We start from the raw sequence: 18,296 nt of genomic DNA on the forward strand, positions 1-18,296 counted from the left end.
TTTCAGAGAAATTTTCTCCCAGGAGCGGGCTCTTTTGAGGAGAATTTAAATACATTTGAAAGCCTCCTAATCTGCACCATCTAACAGTCTTGCCTGGGCTAGTCCTGATCTGGTCCTCTCCTTTCTTCCTCTTCAGGCATTCATAGGAAAATGAGGCCTCTGGTCACTGGGTTTACCCTTCCAAAGGTTACTGAGTCATGGGTAACCAGCAGAGGGGAGTGCCAGAGCTGAGTAACCGAGGTGGAATGTGGCCTTTGGCTACTGGTACTGCCCCAGGTCACTTAAGTGGCAATTCCCTCCCAGAATCCCACCCGTGCCATGGTGAGACAGTGGCTTTCCGGGTCTGAGTCAGGGTGGTGAGGAGGGAAGTGAGAGTGCTGGTTTGAAGCATGCTGTCTCCTGTCCCAGAGGAACCGCTGCTGCTGGCCGAACTCAAGCCCGGGCGCCCCCACCAGTTCGATTGGAAGTCGAGCTGTGAAACCTGGAGTGTCGCCTTCTCCCCAGATGGCTCCTGGTTTGCTTGGTCGCAAGGACACTGCATTGTCAAGCTGATCCCCTGGCCGCTGGAGGAGCAGTTGTAAGTACTCTGGCCTCCCAAGGCACGAGGGAGTCCTCACGCGCCGAGGAACGGGAGCGCTTATTCAAACTACTACCTGCTCTTGGGTCTTGCTGCCTGAGAACAGGAGAGGGAAACGGCGGGACAGTTCAGGAATCCGCCACTGGACTCACAGAGCCCCACGTGCAGGACGTGGGAAAATTAATTCTATCGAGATTACGTTAGCCCCGAGTTTTTAAAAACAGATTCATTGAGATATAATTTACCCACCATACAGTTTGCCCATTTAAAGTGTATCTATCACCATGACTAATCTTAGAACATTTTCATTACTAATAAAAGAAACCTACATTGAAAGGGCAAGGAATACGCCCTCCATCTTACCTTGGCCATGTGCTTGGCAAGGAGCTCCTTCCCGGAAGTCTAAGCCTCTGCTAGCCACACCCAGGAACAAGACACCGACTTGCTCCTGGCCAATCGGCAGAGCACAGTCCTTTCTCCTCCCCTTACTCCAACCCCCACCTATAAAACAATCTTAGAACATTTTCATTACTAATAAAAGAAACCTACATCCCTAAGCCAGCACCCTCCAAACCCCTCTACTCGCCAGCCCTGCGTAGCCACTAATTTACTTTCTGTCGTTATAGATTGCCTATTCTGAACATTTCATATCAATCAGATAATACGTAGACTTTTTTTGACTGGCTTCGTTCACTCAGTGTTTTCAGTTATTTATGTTGATGCATGTATCAGTACTTTATTTCCTTTCATTGCCAAATATTCCATTGTATGGAGATAACCACATTTTGTTTATACATTTATCAATCGGTGGACATTTGGGTTGTTTTCACCTTTGGCTATTATAAAGAATGCTGCCATGAACATCTATGTACAAGTCTTTGTGTGGACATGTTGTTACCAGAAAGGGGACCTGGCCCTTGGTGGTTCTTGGTGCAGGAAAAATTTCACAACACGAGCCCGGATGACTATGAGGGAACATTTATTAAAGCTGGGGTCGCAAAACAAGACAGGACCCGGCATTGCAGAAGCAACAGGAGAGCCGAGGCTGGGCTGCCTTAGCTCTCTGGGAAGTCAGCGAAAAGGGCGCCTTGGGAACAGGTTCAGGGGACTAGCCTTTGACGACTAAGCTGCTGCCGCCCATTGCTCCCCAGGTGCAAGTCTTGTGGGTCCTTTGGGGTGTAGGAGATGCATGCTCGTGGGAGGAAGAAGAAGGGGAAGGAAATGGCAGGGGCTGCTCCCTAGACCAGCAGTTGCCAACTTTTCAGACCTCACGGACCACCAGTTGGTCCGCTGCTCCAAAGGTTTCCTTAAACCAGCAGTTGCCAACCCTTCCAGACCTCACGGACCACCAGTGGTCTGGGGACCACCGGTTGGCGACCACTGCCCTAGACCCAGAGCACGCCCTGGGCCCTTTGTCTTGAGACTTTATCTCAAAGGCGGGAAGGTCTCAGGGGAGGGTCTCCACAGAATATTCATCAGTCTTCTAGGTGTGCCCATCCAGGTTCCTGGTCTTTACTGATTGGTCAGTGTTAGGGCTGGGAGTTGTCAGTCATCGTGGCTGGTCCTGGTGTCGCCCACCTGGTTTTGCTGCTTTTCTTGGTCTGGAGGCTGGAATACAGCTGAGGCCTAGATGTTATTTCTAGGAAGGTGACCTCCTGTATCTACTGTAAATTGCTTTGCGAGTTTGTTCAGCTAACTGCCTCAGTTTCCCTATTCCATTTGTCCTGGCTTATTGGCCTGTCTCAATATGATTTCATATGTTTTCTGTGTTTAACCGTTTGAGGAACTATCAGACTTTTTCAAAGTGGCTCTACCATTTTACAATCCCACCAGCAATGTGTGAGTTTAAGAAATTTTCACATCCTCCCCAACACTTGCTATTGTCTGTCTTTGTGATTGTAGCCCAGCCGCCCTGGTTGGTATGAAGTGGCCTCTTACTGTGGTTCTGATGTGCATTTCCTTGATGGGCACTGATGTTGAGCACCTTTCCATGTGCTTATTGGCCCTTTGTTGTATATCTGCTTTGGAGAATTGTCTACTCAGAGCCTTTGCCCATTTTAAAATAGGGTGTTGTCTTTTCATTATCTACCACGTTTAGTTTCTGATATTTTTCTTTCTTTGGGCTGGACAGGTCCCAGGGTCTGAAAGCTCTGAGCCCCCAGTCAGTGGCCCAGCATTTGCATTTTTCATTTGTCCCAGGGTAACTCTGTCTGCATTTATGTTTTCAGCCAACATTTGTTGCAAATCTTCTTTGCCTAAAACTGAGCCGGGGGCGAGAATCCTAAATAAACCAAACACACAGCCTGTGCCCTTGAGGCTTTCATTTGTTTTGCTTTAGGCATTTCTTATAAATTGTATATTAGATTTAAGTTTTTTAGAAGTTTAGTCTGAAATGTGTTGCCTTGATAATAGGTAAAGCTGATGAGAGTTTGCTGAGATGGGTACTCTGTACACTGTTGGGGTTAGGGGGTAAATTTGTGCACTTTCTGGAAGGAAATCTATTTGACAATAGGCATTAAAGACCTTAAAAATGTCCTAACAGTGATTAGGAATCTCAGAAACGGGCTCATCTATTTACATGCATCATGAAATTAATTATATAGTAGTTAAAAATCAGAAACAGCTACAAATTGGATGATGAGACAATGGTTAAGGACATTATGGCATCTATATATATAAAACCCTAATATGCAAATAGACCGAATGGCAGACCAACCAACTGGTTGGTATGATGTGCGCTGACCACCAGGGGGCGTGCACAGAACATGGCGGGCATTGGCAGCAGGCGGCACAGTGGGGAACATGGCAGACATCAGCCATGGCGGGATGGTGGGGCAGGTGAGAGGGGGCACCAGACCAAGGCGGGGCACCAGTCACTGTCATCAGGGCAAGCCTTTGGTGGTTACTGAAAATTCTTTGCTCCCCCCCACCGCGGTCTCGCCTGGTGCTTGCACCTGCTGCTGGTGCCGGCTTGCTCACACCTGCTGCCAGCAACGGCCCTGCTCTCACTCACTGCTGGCGCCTGATGCAGGTCCCGATCACTCCGTGCCTTCCGTGGGTGCAAGTGGTGGCTGCCAGCCCCGATCGCCCCTCAGGGCTTCTCCATCTCCCCCTGCTCCTGAGGGGTGATCAGGGCAGTAGCTGCTGCTCGCACCTGCTGATGTAGTCCCTCAGCATGTGGGAGCAGTGGCGGTGGTAGCGGGGCTGCCAGCAGATAGGGGACTGGGGGCCATGGCGGGAGGGGCCGGGCGGGGGCGTGGAGGATGGGCCAAGACCCGCCCCTGTGCCCACCACAGCCTCGAGGCCCACAGTTCCTTTCAAGGTGCACAAATTCGTGCACTGGGTGCCTAGTTTTTATATATTTTAGCAGCTGTCAAAGATTGTGTGTATTTTTTAATAAATCTTTATTGTTGAAAGTATTATATATGTCCCTTTTTCCCCCCATTGCCCTCTTCCACCCTTCTCTCCCCCAAGCCTTTACTACCCTATTGTCTGTGTCTATGGGTTATGCATATACGCATGAGTTCATTGATTTATCTCTTTTCCCCTCCACCCTCCCCTGCCTTCCCTCTGAGGATTGAGCCTGTTCGATGTTTCTATGTCTCTGGGTCTATTTTCCTTCATCAGTTTATGTTGTTCATTAGATTCCACATATGAGTGAGATCATGTGACACTTATCTTTCTCCATCCATGCTGTTGCAAATAATAAGAGTTCTTTCTTTTTTACAGCTGCGTAGTATTCCATTGTGTAGATGTACCACCGTTTTTTAATCCACTCATCTGCTGATGGGTACTTGGGCTGTTTCCAGATCTTAGCTATGGTGAATTGTGCTGCTATGAACATAGGGGTGCACATATCCTTTCTGATTGGTGTTTCTGATTTCTTGGGATATATTCCTAGAAGTGGGATCACTGGGTCAAATGGGAGTTCCATTTTTAATCTTTTGAGGAAGCTCCATACTGTTCTCCACAGTGGCTGCACCAGTCTGCATTCCCACCAGCAGTGCACAGGGGTTCCTTTTCTCCACATCCCCACCAACACTTGTCGTTTGTCGATTTGTTGATGATAGTCATTTAACAGGTATAAGGTGGTACCTCATTGTCATTTTGATTTGCATCTGCATCTCTCAGATGATCAGTGACTTTGAGCACTTTTTCATATGTCTCTTGGCATTCTGTATGTCCATTTTGGAGAAGTGTCTATTTAGGTCCTTTGCCCATTTTTTAATTGGATTGTTTGTCTTCCTTTTGTTAAGTAGTATGAGTTCCCTGTGGATTTTGGAGGTTAACCCAAATATGTTCTCCCATGGGGTGGGCACTCTTGTTATTTTATTGATGGTTTCTTTTGTTGTGCAGAGGCTCTTTATTTTGATGTAGTCCCATTTGTTTATTTTCTCCTTAATTTCCATTGTCCTAGGAGATGTATCCGTAAACATATTGCTACAAGATGTCTGAGATTTTGCTGCCAGTGGTTTCTTCTAGGATTTTTATGGCTTCATGTCTTACATTTAAGTCTTTTATCCATTTTAAGTTTATTTTGGTGTATGGTGTAAGTTGGTGGTCTAATTTCATTTTTTTGCTTATATCTGTCCAATTTTCCCAACACCATTTATTGAAGAGACTATCTTGACTCCTTTGTCAAATATAAATTGAGCATAATGACTTAGGTCAATTGCTGGGTTCTCTGTTCTGTTCCATTGGTCTATATATCTGTTCTTATGCCAGTACCAGGCTGTTTTGAGTTAGGTGGCTTTGTAATATAACTTGAAATCTGGTATTGTGATTCCTCCAACTTTGTTTTTCTTTCTTAAGATTGCTGCAGCTATTCGGGGTCTTTTTTGATTGTATATAAATTTTTGGAATATTTGTTCTAGCTCTGTGAAATATGCTCTTGGTATTTTAATAGGGATTGCCTTGAATCTGTAGATTGTCTTGGGTAATATGGACATTTTAATGATGTTGATTCTACCTTTCCATGAACATGGCATATTCTTCCACTTGTGTATATCTTCCTCTATCTCTTTTTTCAATGTCTTGTAGTTTTCCGTGTGTGTGTGTGTGTGTGTGTTTTGTTGTTGTTTTTTTAGTCGTGATTTTCGGTTCCTTCTGTAGTCAGTTAAATAATGCCAAGGTCATTTATTGTTGTTGTTGTTTTTTAAATATGTTTTTATTGATTTCAGAGAGAGAGAGGGAGAGGGAAAGAGAGATTGAAATGTCTATAATGAGAGAGAATCATTGATCGGCTGCCTCCTGCATGCCCTCTACTGGGGATGCAGCCCACAACCCAGGCATGTGCCCTTGACCAGAATCGAACCTGGGACCCTTCAGTCCGCAGGCTGTATCCATTGAGCCAGACTGGATAGGGCCATTCATTGTTTATTGATCCACTCACTAAGTACAGGGGACTAAACTTCACATCCAGAATTAAGTCTGATATAAATCTATAGTCTGAAAAAGTTTTTAAAAGCATAAAATGGCCTTGGCCAGGTGGCTCAGTTGGCTGGAACATTGTTCTGTACACCAAAAAGGTTGTGGGTGATTCCTGGTCAGGGCACATACCTAGATTGCAGGTTTGATCCCTGGTTGGGTGCAGCCAATCGATGTTTCTCTCTTTCTCTCTCTCTCTCAGTTCCTTTCTCTAAAATCGGTCAACATATCCTCAGATGAGGATTTTTTAAAAAGCATAAAATGAAATATGTGTGTGTTTTTTTCCTAAAAGTGATTTTTGTACTTAAATATATACAGTATTATAGGTAAATATAGTCTTCCCATATTAACTATTAATAGCCTCACTTCCAAATTTTCCCCACATTTCTGTTATTTTTATAATTCAAAATAATTGTTAAGTCCTTTACAAAAGGAGGAGTCTGGGGCATTTATGATCTTAGGATTGTTACACCTTTAAAAAATATTTTTATTGATTTCAGAGAGGAAGGGAGGAGGGGGAGAGAGATATAGGAACATCAGTGATGAGAGAGAATCACTGATAGGCTGCCTCCTGCACGCCCCCTACTGGGGATTGAGCCCACAACCTGGGCATGTGCTCTGATGGGAATTGAACCTTGATCTCCTGGTTCTTAGGTCACGCCGGGCGGGCCCAGGATTGTTACACATTTTAAAATGTCATATGTGCTTTTGATATGGAGCAAGTAATTGATACTAACCAAATAGTTGTAATACTTTTAGAAATAAACTTTTTAGAAACTTTAATTTCAGTGAAGTTCTCCCAATGAGCCTACCTTGCCCCTAGTTACCCCTTTTCAAGCTGCACCTCCCCACCTCCCATGTAGCTCATCCCTTGATTCATTGACAGACTCAGAAGTCCAGGGGATCTGTTGAGCAGTAGGCTAGGATTCCCAAGACTTACTTATGTTCTGGTTCCAAATCTGCCCCTGATTTGGGGACCACAGGAAAGTCAACTCTACCCCTAAGGTGGAGATTTTAGTATCTTTCTAGAGAAATTAAATGAATGATATTAAAATGATTTAACATATTAATGTGCCTTAATTTCTTTGGAATAAAGTAGCTATAAAAGTATCCCTTAATTCAAATACAGAAATTAGGATTTTATAAAAAATAAAACAAATATAACTTTAGAGGGTCACGCTGTCCTGTGAAGTTTTTCCATAGCCTGCCTTTTACGTGCTTTTTCCCTGGATGGCAAACTCAGGCTCCTGTGCCAGGGCCAGGCAGGTCTGCGATGTGTGTGGGGCCATGTGTGGGTTGGGCAGGCCCAATCAAAAAGATATTCATTATCACATCCACATGTTTTGTCAGAATAACAAAATCTCAGACTATATTGGGCCATTTAGACCAGGGGTCAGCAATTTTTTTCTGTAAAGGCCCAAATAGTAAATATTTTCGGTTTTGTAGGCCATGTGTCTGTCAGCGGCACTCAGCTAGGCCGTTACAGCATCAAAGCACCCATAGAAAACAGGTGAGCACATGAGCGTGGTGGTATTCCATTAAAACTTTATTTATAAAATCAGGCTGCTGGCCTAGGCAGAGCTTGCCGACCTCTGATTTCGATTAATAGAGCTTTAGAGCCAAAGGAGGCTACAGTGCTTCCATCCCTCCTAGCTTTATAGGTGAGCTTGGTTAAATGTTTTTAGTCTATTTCAACCACACAACTGACAAACATGTGATTTCCTTCCTTTTGGGGACAAATGTAGTACCTAAAAAGGTCCCGCTACATCTGTGTGGTCTAGGATTTCTCATGGAACTCAGCTCCAGCTTTGTCATCTCCATTTCCCCTGTTTGATATGCCCCAGGGTGTGGTCAGGGTCACGTAGGGAAGTAGGACCTCATGCTCACACTGATCAAGTGCATCACCGGCAGGAAACGTCAGGTGTTCTGGCTGAACCTCCGGCTGTCTAACTGCTCATGCCTTTGAGATACTGGCTGCCAGGCGAGTGGTGGAGGGCCCAGTAGTTAGGGACCGAGTGTTAAAGTAGAAAGTTAAAGGCAGAGGCTCCAGTTGCTCAGTGCACCCCTGAGTGGTTCTGTGGGTTCTTTCTCTCTGTGGGCTATCCTGCTGGTTGGAAGTAAATGAAAGAGCCTTATTAATTGGTTGGAATATAGCGAGTGAAGGCAGAAATCAGTGTGTACCAAGCCAAGTGTGGGCAGGAAAAGGGTATATTTCCCTGCTGCTTGGGAGTTTTCTAAGCTAGAGATGGGAGGCTCCTCAGGCAGGAGAGCTGCGGATGGCTAGCGAGGCTCAGTTCAGTCCTAGCTCCAGACCGGCAGCGCGCTTGCTTTCCCGTGGGAAAGGCTGAGTGCGCCTTTCCTTTCCCACACCCCCAGAGGACTTGCTCCCACAGGCAGGCCCCCATTGCAGGGCTGTCCCAGATGGGATGAGCCAAGGCCAGGGAAGCCTCTGTTACACGAATTCGAAAACGAAAAATCACACCAGCATTCACCGAAGCCCAGGTTGTGGCCAGGACTTTCAAGTCTTAGATACCCAGGATGAAAAGTGGGTTCACTTGGTGACAGCTTCGTACTCATTAAGAACTCTCTACCTCCCCAGCATCCCTAAAGGGTTTGAAGCCAAAAGCCGAAGCAGCAAAAATGATACAAAAGGGCGAGGCAGCCCGAAGGAGAAGACTCTGGACTGTGGGCAGATTGTGTGGGGTTTGGCCTTCAGCCCGTGGCCTTCTCCACCCAGCAGGAAGCTCTGGGCACGCCACCATCCCCCAGGGCCAGACGCCTCCTGCCTGATCCTCGCGACGGGGCTCAACGATGGGCAGATCAAGATCTGGGAGGTGCAGACAGGTAGGTCGTTTCTGGCTGGCACAAGGTCCTGGAGGCTCGTGTGCATGTCCTCATCGGGGGCTTGAAGGGCCCCAGCCCCCCAGTCGGCTGAGGGGTGCAGCTGTGATGGGCAGACCAGGTGCCATCTCTCCCACTGACCGAGTGCTCCTGCTGCCCCGCTAGGGCTCCTGCTTTTGAATCTTTCCGGCCACCAAGATGTTGTGAGAGATCTGAGCTTCACACCCAGTGGCAGTTTGATTTTGGTCTCTGCGTCTCGGGATAAGACCCTGCGCATCTGGGACCTGAATAAGCATGGTAAGGAGGCGATGGACTCCCGGGACTCCTAAAATACTATGTGTGCTCCTTTCCCTGCTTTACCTGTGTCATTTTTACCCAGAGTAGTGTTTCTCCATCTTTTTTTCTATTCTTGTTTCTTTAGGAGCCTTTTCCGACAATTTTTTCTTAATCACTCCCCCTCATCCCTTGAAGATTTTAATTCTGTATATCTGTCTGTTGATTGAATACATATTTATACACTGTAAGGAAAAAACTGAGATTTTTTTAAACCAATAGAACCAGTTTTTGCCACTGTTGATCTCACCTTTATTGAAAATACGGTGATGGAGAATACCTTTCCCACCATGGCATCACTGACATTTTGGGCTGCATAATTCTTTAATTTAGAAGAATGATAAATGCACTCCCCTCCTCCCAGTTCCCGCCCCACCCTCCGCCCTCCCTCCCCACCCCCTGTCCTCATCCCTAGGTGCACGATTTTTGTCCAGTTTCTTCCCGCATCTCCCATTCCCCTTTCCCCCCCAAGAATAGTCAGTCCATTCCCTTTCTATGTCCCTGATTCATTATAATCACCAGTTCATTCTGTACATCAGATTATTTATTCACTTGGTTCTTAGATTCACTTGTTGATAGATGCATGTTTGTTGTTCACAATTTGTATCTTTACCTTTTTCTTCTTCCTCTTCTTAAAGGATACCTTTCAGCATTTCGTATAATACTGGTTTAGTGGTGATGAACTCCTTTAGCTTTTCCTTATCTGTGAAGCTCTTTATCTGACCTTCAATTCTGAATGATAGCTTTGCTGGATAAAGTATTCTTGGTTGTAGGTTCTTGGTATTCAGCACTTTGAATATTTCTTGCCATTCCCTTCTGGCCTGCAAAGTTTCTGTTGAGAAATCAGCTGACAGTCGTATGGGTATTCCCTTGTAGGTAATTGAGTCTCTTTCTCTTGCTGCTTTTAAGATTCTCTCTTTGTCTTTTGCTCTTGGCATTTTAATTATGATGTGTCTTGGTGTGGTCCTCTTTGGATTCCTTTTGTTTGGGGTTCTCTGCGCTTCTTGGACCTGTAAGTCCATTTCTTTCACCAGGTGGGGGAAGTTTTCTGCCATTATTTCTTCAAATAGGTTTTCAATATCTTGCTGTCTCTCATCTTCTGGCACCCCAATTATTCTGATGTTTGTACGCTTGAAGCTGTCCCAGAGGCTCCTTACACTATCTTCGTATTTTCGGATTCTTTTTTCATTTTGCTTTTCCGGTTGGGTGTTTTTTGCTTCTTCGCATTTCAAATCTTTGGCTTGATTCTTGCGCTCCTCTGGTCTGCTATTGGGTGTCTGTATAATATTCTTTATTTCAGTCCGTGTATGCTTAATTTCTAGTTGGTTCTTTATCATAGCATCGAGGGTCTCATTAGTTTTCGTGACTCTCTCCTCAAGTTTATTGACAGCTTCTAGCACATTTTTGCAAGCCCTCAAAATTGCGATTTTTAGCTCTATATCCTCCATTTCTGTCATGTTTTTTTGTCTCCGCATTTTTTATGCTTTCTTGGTGCACCCCCTAGTGGTCTTTGTGCGCAGTCTTGTTCTAGTTGAGCCTTGATTGTTGTAGTTAATACTAGAGGGATTTGACCACCAGGCCGACTGGCTGTGTGAATCAGCTGTGTCTGCCGCGGAAAACTTCTGTCCTCTGGGGAGGTGCTAATCTAGCCTTTGCCTGAGGCGATCTGGCAAATGGCTCTGCGCAGGGCTTGGGCGGGGCGGGCTCAACAGGGCGGGCGGGCGGAGGGAGCGGTTATGGCCCCTCTCAGTCCCGTTCCCAGAGGCTCTGCTTCTCAGAACCCCCGGAACCGCTGCAAACCTCGGAGGGAAAGCTGCCTTCCAACTGATGCCAGACACTCCCGCTTCTCCCGTTTGGGTCCGAGTCCCCAGCGATTCGCCCGTATCTGGAGCTCAGAGTCTGAGACTCCCCCCTGACCGAAAACGACAACCGCGCTCTCAGCCACCAGCCCGCTTTGCGCGCGCACCTCCGCACCTGAGTTTTTTCCACACTGCGCCTCCTCTGAGCCTCGGTGTGCTGTTATTTTTCCTTCTAGTTGAAGAGTCTCTCCTCAGCCAGCCTTCTTGCGGTTCTGGGTGATGTCCGTTCCGTCTTTTAGTTGTATTTTTGAAGTGGTTGTTTGCGGCAGCAGTCTGCGGTGTTTACCTATGCCGCCATCTTGGTCTCTCCTTGGGCTGCATAATTCTTTGTTATGGGCTCTACCCTGTAGATGCCAGCAGCACCCTCTACAGTCGTGACAACCACAATGTGTGCAGACATTGCCAGTGTCCACGTGGAGGGCATAGTCTCCCCAGTTGAGAACCGCTGATCTAGAGGAAGTCATCCTCCCTGGGCACTTCCTGTTAGAAGTAAAGTTTCTTTGTGAAGTAGAATCGAGGTCTAGAAGAATTCTCTCAGGCTTGAGGGGGTCGGCTTTTATGCAATTCTGCCTTGAACAGAATTATAGAGGAGCAGCCCAGTGAAGAATTCCGCACGTCTCTGGTGTTGATCCTCGAACTGGAAGGTGACACAGGGAAGGGGAATTCGTTAGCAGGTCATTCCTCCCCCACCTGGGTGGGCACGCGGAGGCTGGAGGGAGGTGGGAAGAGGAAATGGTGATGCGGGCAGTTCATGAAGAGACACGCTCATCCCTGATGATGCAAAGGCACCGCACTCTTGCCTGAGCCATGGCTGTTCTCTAAACTGTGACAGGGGCCCTGTCTGTTTCCCTCTTAGAAACGAGTCCAATAATTTGTCAAAACAGCTGAGGAGGAGGTGCATGTAGTTTCCTCACCTGAGGGCCCCTCGTCACTAAGAGACCTCTGTCCAGTTCCTCCCGTTACTGTGGGGCTCGTAGTCATACCGTCCAAGCTAGGCCTGCTGACCAGGAGGGTTGTTCAGAGGCAGTGCCACCATTGAAGGCAGGTTCTGGAAGTGGCTTTGAAAATCACTTGGTGGTTGGGAAGCTGCGGGTGACAGAGTGGGCAGAATCACTAGACCAATTAGGGCTTTTCAAACAGGAGGGGAATAAGGCAGTGTTCCCAGGTATTGGGCCCTGCCCTACCTGACGTGCCTTAATTTATTCAACACTCACGACGACCTCAGGGCAGGTGTACTGTTCTTGTTTGATAGCTGGAGAAACCATGACTGACTCTTAAAAATTTATATTTATCCACACATACCCATAAATTTATAAATGACCATATATATTCTTAAAATAAAAAATATATATTTTAAAGAATAAAGTAGCATATATATATTTTTATATTATATATGTATATCTATATATCTATCTATATATATATTTTTTAAATTTTTTTCCTGCCCTGGTTGGGGCTTTTCAGTGGTTAGAGCGTCGGCCCAAGTACTGGAGGGTCTTAGGTTTGATTCCTGGTCAAGGTCACATACTTGGGTGTGGGTTTGCTCTCTGCCCCCAATTGGGGGTCGGGGCGCATGTGAGAAGCAACCAGTTCATGTGACTCTCTCACATCAATGTTTCTCTCTTCCCCCTCCATCTTTCCCTTCCACTCTCTCTGAAAAGCAATGGAAAAAATCTCCTCAGGTGAGGATTAACAAAACAAAAATATTTTAAAAGTTTTTTCCCTTTTATTTTAGCTTGATTCCTGCCCTCACCAGCCTTGCCATCTTTCTAATTCTCCCTTCGGTTGAATTCCTCCATAATCCCCCTGTAATCTTGTGTAGCCCATGCTAAGAGTCTTCCATATCTCTTTCCATATTTTGCTTACACTTGTATGACCCTATTCGGACAATCACACTCTTACATTTATGGGTTTTGGAGTCATTATGTTTCACAAGAATGGAATCATAGTCTTTATATTTTTTTCCTGAATCTTGTTTTTTCATTAAAGATACTCCATGGGAAATCTAGATTCTTAATTTAATATGAATTAACAGGGTGGATCCACCTGTTACACTCTCTATTCACTCATTTCCCTATGGATGGGCATTTTGTTTTTTTCAAAAACTGAAACCTGGAGAGGTTGCGTGAGTGATTTAGGATTGTGTGCTAAGTGAACAGTGGAGCCAGTGTTCAAGCCCAAGTTTGCCTGACTCCAGAACACGTGGCCCTAGTAACTGCACCATTGCTCATCCAGACACCTGGGGGGGGCGGTGAGGGGGAGGGTGCGGAGTGGGAACCTTGTGGCGAGGGGGAAACCATTACAGAGAGAAGTGAAGATACTCTCAAATTCGGAAGGATGCTTCTAAGTATAATTGAGGTGGTTGGGGGACTGGAGAAGAATGTTCTTTGCTATCAAAGGGATCTATCGAACCTGATCTGTCTATACCGTTTGTCCTGATGATCCTGTGGAGTTTGGTGAAACAGTGGGCAGTGATTTCCCTTGGGTGTTAGAATATCATATTAATAGATTTCAGGTATTTAAATGGCAGGTTTTGTCATATTGCTTTCTCTGCATTAAAAAGTGGGCGGTGGCACTCAGTTGCTAGAGAACTGGGTGGGTGGCCCATCACTACCCTCAGTCTTCCTGCTTCGTGGTTTGAGACAGCTCACTGTCTGCCCCTTTGTCTGCCAGGTAAACAGATTCAGGTGTTGTCGGGCCATCTGCAGTGGGTTTACTGCTGCTCCATCTCCCCGGACTGCAGCATGCTTTGCTCTGCAGCTGGAGAAAAGTCGGTAAGTCTCACACATCAGGTGTTATTTCCTCTGTTGTGTTGGTTCGGCAAGCCCTGGAGGTGTTGTAGCCGCCTTGTGTGTGAGAGGGTAAGTAAACCAAGTGTCTCAAACCCTGCCTCCTGCATCCCTCCCTTTTGATTTGCACTTCGACATGAGCCAAAAGAGGAGGTTAAGTTTACGTAGATCGCTACCTTCATTGGAAAGCGATGACAAATGGGAAAGGGGTGCTTTTTAAATTTCTTTTCCCCTTAGAGAGTCTACGATTTCAAAAGTTGCAACCCATGTATGGATCCAGATTTCCTTTGAACCATCTAGTTTATAGCTACCTAATTAGGCTTTTCATTTCAGATCATAAAATGTACAGCTACTTATTGAACTTTGCCCTGACATCCTGTCTGTTGTTTTTAAAGAAGTATTAGAAACCCAAGAATACTTTGGGAACAGTTTTGCATGGAGCTGTGTGCTGTGGCTGACTTGGGAAAGTTAAGAATTCACTGTTTGGTGCAGCCCAGGTGGTTAATCATTCATTGGAGTTTTGGAACTATGTGAAAGTGAGAGTTTTCTTAAAGGAAAGAAAATAAAATCCTATTTGTAATGACTCTCAGGAATGTTGAAAGTGATGAGCTGTGTCCGATGTGTAGTGGTGGGGCAGAGTCCCATGTTTCTGAAGCACACGGGTGTAAAATGGCACGGCAGATTCAGGTGTTGGTAGCCCTGGAGTTCTCACTCTGACCCCATTTTTGGTATTAAATGAAGGGACAAGCTAGCATGTGGCTTAGGTCTTCATCCACACATACTGCGTGTTTGCAAACAGCGCTCAGAAGCAGAACTCGGAAGCTTCTACTGACCCATGTTAGCTGGCAGTCTTCCTGAGGTTGGCCCTGTTTGCTCCTCCTCGAGCATGTCCATTGGTTAGGCACCTCAAGAATGCGGACTGTCACTTATTTAAGCCTATGATACATTTTGGAAGAGCTGTAGAAGAAAGGGTGGAATGTGGCTTCCTCTGGCCGTGGGGCCTGAAGTGGGCACTGCTCACATTCTAAATACTATGTTTCTGCCCCTAACCAGGCCCCTGTCACTTTCCACAGGTCTTCCTATGGAGCATGCGGTCCTACACATTAATCCGGAAGCTAGAGGGCCACCAGAGCAGTGTTGTCTCTTGTGACTTCTCCCCTGACTCTGCCTTGCTTGTCACGGCTTCTTACGACACCAACGTGATCATGTGGGACCCTTACACTGGCGAGAGGCTGAGGTCACTCCAGTAAGGACCCGCATCCCTGCTTACGGCTTCCTTGTGGGGTGACTGATGAGAAACCTGTGCTGGATGAGACATGTCCCTTTTAGAGTCGGGGCATGGGAGGGGCATCCTGGGTAAAAGACACGGTGGGTTCAGTGCTTATTCTGAGGCTGGTGTACAGTAGTGCTTTCTTGTCAATTAAGTTCTCAAATTAGACCCCAGTGCTTTCAACCTTCCTGCTAAGTGAGACTTTACTTCTTTGGATTCAGCATTAAGAAACCTCAAAGTGACTCTTTTTTTCCATTTACTAATAACGGTAGTAACAAGTTCAGAACGATCCTTTTATCGAAACTGCTATTTCCATAATGAATTTTCATGTTTGCACAAATTTGGTCTATTTTTCTCCTTTATCTCTATTTTATGAAGCAAATAATAGGTAGTCCTATAATTATCATGTATCTGAGCCTAAAAATGACTTTCAGTTTGTACCGTGGCATTCAAGTAAGGGCTGACCTACTTTGCATAAGGAAACTAGCACAGGGAGTGTTAGCCACCTCCGGCCCCTCTGTAAGACGCTTGGAGCCTTAGTAAATGCACTTTTCTCCAGTCTTCTTTTCTAGTCCGCAAGTCCCAAGGTTTTCCATATGGGGTACAAGATGCGTCCTGAGCCTTTTCATAGCCAGGTAGTTTGGCCTCCTGCCTGGGGGTGAAGGTGAAGGGTGAGGGGTGGCCATCACTCCTTACTGTCCTGTTTCTTTCTCCTCAGCCACGCCCAGCTCGAACCCCCCATGGATGACAGCGATGTCCACATTAGCTCCCTGAGATCTGTGTGCTTCTCTCCAGAAGGCTTGTACCTTGCCACTGTGGCGGATGACAGGTAACCAGAGGCTCTCTTTATGTGGCCTCAGAGCAGGTGCTCGCACGTCATTGTAGCGTTTCCCTAGGCGTCTGGCTCCAGGTTTGCTAATGTGCAAACATGCTTTTCTTTCTCATCCAGACTCCTCAGGATCTGGGCCCTGGAACTGAAAACTCCAATTGCATTTGCTCCCATGACCAATGGTCTTTGCTGCACATTTTTTCCACACGGTGGAGTTATTGCCACAGGGTATGTATCTGTGAGCTGAACAGATGGGCAGCAATTTCTGCTGAGTGTACCATGGAGCTTTTTAAGGAAAGAAAGCATTTAGAGTTTTCCTGCCTGCGAGGAAGGCTTTAAGAAAATGCAAGATTACATAAAGCTCTAATATCCTATTCTGCCACTATAGGTTGTCATTTATTCTTAATATTTAATCTAAGTGTAATTAAAGAGTTACAATTCATGACAGCTCATGGAGCAAGCCCGCAAGGACGCATCCATTAAGATGATGCAGAACTTATATGGAAACCCTTCCTGCAGAAGGTCTCTACCATCTTTCAGGGACCATCTATAACTCAGGAGGTGGCATCCTTCCTCCTGTGGCCTCACAGTGTGATTTAGAAAGGGCTGTGCTGGCAGAGAGCACTTGGTGTCAGAGGTGTCTGGAGTCTTACAATCCTCTCAGCAGCCTTAATTATTCAGCACCACAGCTTTTACATCCATTTCAGCAGCCAGGGTTACATTTCACTCTCCCGAGTCTCCTGCTAGTGCAAGTCGGAGTAGAGACATTAGTATCCGTCACAATGGAAACAGCTATTTCCAAGGTCTGTCTTAATGCTTTGGTTTCCGTTTTGTTTCAGGACAAGGGATGGTCACGTCCAGTTCTGGACAGCTCCCCGGGTCCTGTCATCACTGAAGCACTTATGCCGGAAAGCCCTCCGAAGTTTCCTCACCACCTACCAAGTGCTGGCACTGCCAATCCCCAAGAAAATGAAAGAATTCCTCACGTACAGGACTTTGTAAGCAGCGCTACACGATCTCGTGTGTTTTCTCTGTAGCAGATACAGCTCCCTGGCGAAGGAGTAGCTGGGATAATGGGCCAAACATCTGGTCTTGGATGGACATAGTTTCTCTTTGGAATTGTGAACAGAATGTAGCAAAACCAGATTCCAGTGGACTCGTCATGGATCTTCTCCCCTCGACACGTCAGTCATAGAGGGGATTCCACCTCCGTGGCCACAGAGCCTTATCTTCAACCTTCAGTCCACTTAGAAACAAGTTTTGAATTCTTTCTAGTAGTTTTGATTCAAAGTGCAGATAATGAGGTTTTGGTAAGAAGAGTCAGAGGCCTCGCGAGCCTCTGTAGCGGCCGAGGGGTTTCCGCTCCCTCTGCTGGGAAGTGTGGCTCCTGCCTAGTCCCGGCCGTTTCAGATGCAGCAGCAGCGGCCTGGTTTCAGCTTCTCTCCTGTTGTCAGAGTTGGTGTTGGCAAGTCTCTCCTTCCTCTAGCTTCTCTCTGAGCAGTGGGACAGTTTTCACGGAGCAGGCTCTGGTATTAGCTAACTTACAGGTGACTCAGGCTGTGCTCCTGACTAATACACTATAATTGGCTTTTTCTTTTTTTAAACAATGGTGTGCATGTGCAGATGATAAACTTATATGCCAGGTTACACAAGGATTTACTCCTAAACTGCATGACTGTTCAGATGGCTGAGTTGTTGGTTGTTTGCCTCTCATTAGCATATTTATTTGTATTTTCTCAACAGATGTTAAGGTACAACTGTGTTTTTCTTGATATCTAAAAACCATAGTACTTAAGCTGAACAGTTGTGAAGATGTCTCCTTAATTGTGTAAAGCATTGTGTTGTCATTACTTCAGCTGATACTCTCATGTACGAGGTCTGACTGCTGCTTCTCCTCATTGGACGTGTGAGCCAGTTTCAGCTCTACCCCTACACAAATATAGCTCCTTAAAAGTACTCTTCTCCTCCAGTGATGTGGTTATCTAATCAAGACACCTCATTCAAACATAACCTGCCTTTGGGAAATTTAATATATTTTAAATTATTTTAAAAGAAATGCAACATCTTATCCTTTGGCTTTCTTACTAGGTGCTTTATGGAGGCCAGTGTAATATAAAACGTGTTGAAAAAGGAGAGAAATCTCTCCTCTACTGCCTTTGTCCTGAAGAAAACATTTCTTTTCAAGATGAGAGACTCGTGGAAGGAAAAAGTTAAAAGCTTTTGGCTCTCCGTTTCATTCCTTCCATTAGGGAAAAAAAGCACCTGTAAGACAAGTGAGCGCAGCCGGGCAGCTGGGGATGGAGTGGGCAGGTGTTTAATTGCGAGGTTATCCTGCAAAGTCGCGAACAGTGTAGTCTGGGAGCTCAGACTT

The 18,296-nt window shown here is 45.9% G+C and overlaps 1 protein-coding gene across 1 annotated transcript; it reads left to right on the plus strand.

Moving 5' to 3' along the window:
* Positions 1 to 175: 175 nt before the first annotated feature.
* WSB2 (WD repeat and SOCS box containing 2) lies at positions 176 to 17,881 on the plus strand. Its single transcript, XM_005863783.2, has 9 exons — positions 176 to 321; positions 409 to 577; positions 8,604 to 8,848; positions 9,011 to 9,142; positions 13,711 to 13,811; positions 14,900 to 15,072; positions 15,815 to 15,925; positions 16,046 to 16,153; positions 16,765 to 17,881. Exons 1-9 carry the CDS (start codon positions 198 to 200, stop codon positions 16,925 to 16,927), a joined length of 1,326 nt encoding a protein of 441 aa, XP_005863845.1. The 5' UTR covers positions 176 to 197; the 3' UTR covers positions 16,928 to 17,881.
* Positions 17,882 to 18,296: the final 415 nt, after the last annotated feature.

Source organism: Myotis brandtii, unplaced genomic scaffold (genome assembly GCF_000412655.1).
Source record: "Myotis brandtii unplaced genomic scaffold, ASM41265v1 scaffold181, whole genome shotgun sequence".
NCBI classification, from domain to species: Eukaryota; Metazoa; Chordata; class Mammalia; order Chiroptera; family Vespertilionidae; genus Myotis; species Myotis brandtii.

Bases quoted from the DNA above. Each gene is read 5' to 3' on its own strand.
- WSB2 (XM_005863783.2), top strand. From the start codon at position 198: ATGGGTAACCAGCAGAGGGGAGTGCCAGAGCTGAGTAACCGAGGTGGA. The intron at 578-8,603 runs GTAAGTACTCTG...CTACCTCCCCAG, and splicing joins TGGCCGCTGGAGGAGCAGTT to CATCCCTAAAGGGTTTGAAG. The intron at 15,926-16,045 runs GTAACCAGAGGC...TTTCTCATCCAG, and splicing joins GCCACTGTGGCGGATGACAG to ACTCCTCAGGATCTGGGCCC.